This window comes from Hylobates moloch, unplaced genomic scaffold (genome assembly GCF_009828535.3).
Source record: "Hylobates moloch isolate HMO894 unplaced genomic scaffold, HMol_V3 SCAFFOLD_19, whole genome shotgun sequence".
NCBI lineage: Eukaryota > Metazoa > Chordata > Mammalia > Primates > Hylobatidae > Hylobates > Hylobates moloch.
Window position 1 is genome coordinate 45,559,986 of NW_026652294.1, and position 3,450 is coordinate 45,563,435.

Sequence of the window (3,450 nt, forward strand, 5' to 3'; positions counted from 1 at the left end):
GACCTCAGGTGATCCACCCGCCTCGGCCTCCCAGAATGCTAGGATTACAAGTGTGAGCCACCGCGACTGGCTCTGGTTCCTTTAATAGTCAATGTCTGCAGCAAACAACATGCTCTCTCAACTTCTATTTCCCTCAGTCATGCCCTTTTAACTCTCTTCCTTCTAGCTGATAGCTGTCTCTACAGTTTTGCCTCTGTTTACGTGAAAGTCCCTAAAGTTCTCCTCCTTTTACTCATTTGAAATCTCCAGGGTAAATGTCTAGTGCGCCCCTTGCATCATTTGCACATTAAAGAAAATATGCACTGGGAGACCATTGATATCTTTAGTTTCTCTTATAGTCTTCATCCAAAGAACATGTGATTCTTTGTCTGAAGTGTATTTTCCAGAGCTCCTTTAGACCATTTTACTTTTTAATAACTCTACAAAACCACAAACTGGTGGCCTGTGGGCCGAATCAGAGTAGCACAGCTTTAAAAAATAACAATGATTTGGCTATCGTTAGGTAATAATACATACATGCTCTAGCTCACCCAGACTTCAGCACCTCCCATTGCTTTGTACCCACTGTGTATCCCGATTCACACATGCGCATACCCAATCTGGAGACATTTGAGCTTGCAACCTCATTCTATTTTAATTTTCAAATTATTTTTTTTTCAAGACTGCGTCTCACTATATTGCCCAGGCTGACCGTAAACTCCTGGGCTCAGGCAGTCCTTCTGTTTCAGCCTTCCAAGTGGCTGGGACTACAGGCCAGGCATGCGCCACCACACTCGGCTCGCAACCTCATTTTAGAGGCTCAGGCTTGTTAAAAGAAAAACTTCAGCCAAATTAAATGTAAAGGAGTTTAATTGAGCAATGAACAATTCACAAAATCGGGCATCCCCCAGAATCACAACAGATTCAGAGAGACTCCCGGGGTGCCTCGTGGTCAGAACAAATTTATAGACAATAAACGTAAAATGACGTGACCACGTGCGGTGGCTCACGCCTGTAATCCCAGCTCTTTGGAAGGCAAAGGCGAGTGGATTACCTGAGATCAGGAATTCGAAACCACCCTGGCCAACATGGCGAAACCCCGTCTCTAGTAAATATACAAAAATTAGCCAGGTGTTTGTTGGCTGGGGCCTGTAATCCCAGCTCCTCCAGAGGCTGAGGCACAAGAATAGCTTGAACCTGGGAAGCAGAGGTTGCAGTGGGCTGAGATCGTGCCACTGCACTCCAGCCTGGGCAACAGAGCAAGAATCCATCTCAAAAAAAAAAAAAAAAGTAAAGTGAGGTACAGGAATCGGAGGTGAGTTACACAACAGAGAACAGCTGGATTGGTTACAGGTCTGTGTTTGCCTTACTTGAACACAGTTTGAACACTCAGCAATCTATGAGTGGTTGAAGCATAGCCGCTGGGATTGGCCAAGACTCAGCTGTTGTTACAGACACATACTCTAAAGTTAAGTTTTCAATCTTGTCTACCTCTTAAGTTAGGTTGCATTTCATCCAGAAGGACTCAAATATAGAAGAACGGAGTCCTTCTCAGGCCATATTCAGTTTGAATTAACAGACTGAATTTTGCCCATGTTTGTCTAGGAGCCGTCCTTGGCGTCCTCAGAGCCCAAAGTTTTCTTGCCTATGACTTTATAATTTTTAGACATGTCAGTTAGTATCCTTTGCTTTCTTCGGTGGTAGATATTTTTTTCTCGTTGATTTAAAATGAATCTTTTTATCTATTAAAGCTATTAAGCTGTTGTTCATGTGGTAAAATTTTGCCCCTTGTTCAACATTTGCCACTCAATTACTTCTAAACTGCAAAAGTTATATAGTTTCATTTAATTGTCAATTTTCTTTTATGGCTGTTGCTTTTTGTACCGTGATAATAAAGTGTAGACTTAAGAAAAAATGAACACATTAAAATTGGGACTGAAAATCCATTCTATTTATAGATTGATTTTAAGCAAATTATAAGAACTCAGCATATTCATTAGTCTATGTACTTTTTAATTTTTGGTAGTCTCTATATATATACATTGGAGTACTTATTATAATAGAGTTCTTTATGTATATTGTATTTTTAAAATCACCTTTCATTACTATAAAAGCAGACATGCATATTTTAGAAAATTATAAAGTACACAGAACAAACACAAGAATACAAAAACACATCTCACTACTCACAGGATACCTCTTTAACACTAACTTATACCTTGTGAGATCTTTTATAATTTTGCAGTAAAATTAGTTTATATTGAACATACTGCTTTGTAACTTCGTTGTTAATATTATTCATCTTTTCAATTTTTTTAGATATATAAACTATTTATTAACAGACAAAGCCTACAGATTTATTTCTTCTTGGACACGCCCACGGTGCGGCCACGGTGGCCAGCGGTCTTGGTGTGCTGGCCTCGGACACGAAGGCCCCGGAAGTGACTCAGCCCTCTATGGGCCGGAATCTTCTTCAGTCGCTCCAGGTCTTCACGGAGCTTGTTGTCCAGACCATTGGCTAGGACCTGGCTATATTTTCCATCCTTTACATCCTTCTGTCTGTTCAAGAACCAGTCTGGGATCTCGTACTGGCGTGGATTCTGCATAATGGTGATCACACGTTCCACCTCATCCTCAGTGAGTTCTCCCGCCCTCTTGGTGAGGTCAGTGTCTGCTTTCCTCAACACCACATGAGCATATCTTCGGCCCACACCCTTAATGGCAGTGATGGCAAAGGCTATTTTCCGCCGCCCATCGATGTTGGTGTTGAGTACTCGCAAAATATGCTGGAACTTTTCAGGGATCGCTAGAGACATGGCGGCAGCACAAGCGGCGGCGTGTAGGCCTCCTGTAGAAGAATCTTTTCAATAATTCTTTAATCTCATCTAATGGTTAGGCAATATTCAAATTCTCCTAATTGTCTCCAGAAGTCTTTTTAACTGTGTTTTGGGTTTTTTTGTTGTTGTTTTCCCCCCACCCCATATTATATGCAACCCAGGACTACGCATTGTGTCTGCTTGTTGTATTCCTTAACGTCTCTTTGAAATAGCACTAGTTAAGTTTAGGAGATCAGGCCGATGGTCCTCCAGAGTGTTCTTCCTTCTGTCATTTGTCACTTTCTCATTGTATCACTTAACTTGTTTCTATAGCTCATATATATCCAGTAAACTAGAGTTAGGTCTAAAGCTTGATGTATTCGAGTCAAATATTTTGACATGTAATATGATAATTCACAGAAGTGATGTGGTCTTCATGTTTACTTACATCAGAAGACACATATTATCTGGTTGTCCCACCATTTGGACCTGGGGACTTGAGTAATGCAAGTGTGATCCACGTGTACATTTTCCCCTTTGTGACTATGTTGTGTTGTACACTGTTCAAAAATCCATTTCCCCACCAATGATTGTCTCAACACTGGTTCATAATTCTTTCTGAATCTGGAATTTCATTAGGCTTTACAGAAGTGTG

The 3,450-nt window shown here is 40.9% G+C and overlaps 1 protein-coding gene across 1 annotated transcript; it reads right to left on the reverse strand.

The window, feature by feature from the left end:
• Positions 1-2,336: 2,336 nt before the first annotated feature.
• LOC116458653 (small ribosomal subunit protein uS13-like) lies at positions 2,337-2,820 on the reverse strand. Its single transcript, XM_032753888.2, has one exon. It carries the CDS (start codon positions 2,793-2,795, stop codon positions 2,337-2,339), a length of 459 nt encoding a protein of 152 aa, XP_032609779.1. The 5' UTR covers positions 2,796-2,820.
• Between the last annotated feature and the right edge of the window lie 630 nt (positions 2,821-3,450).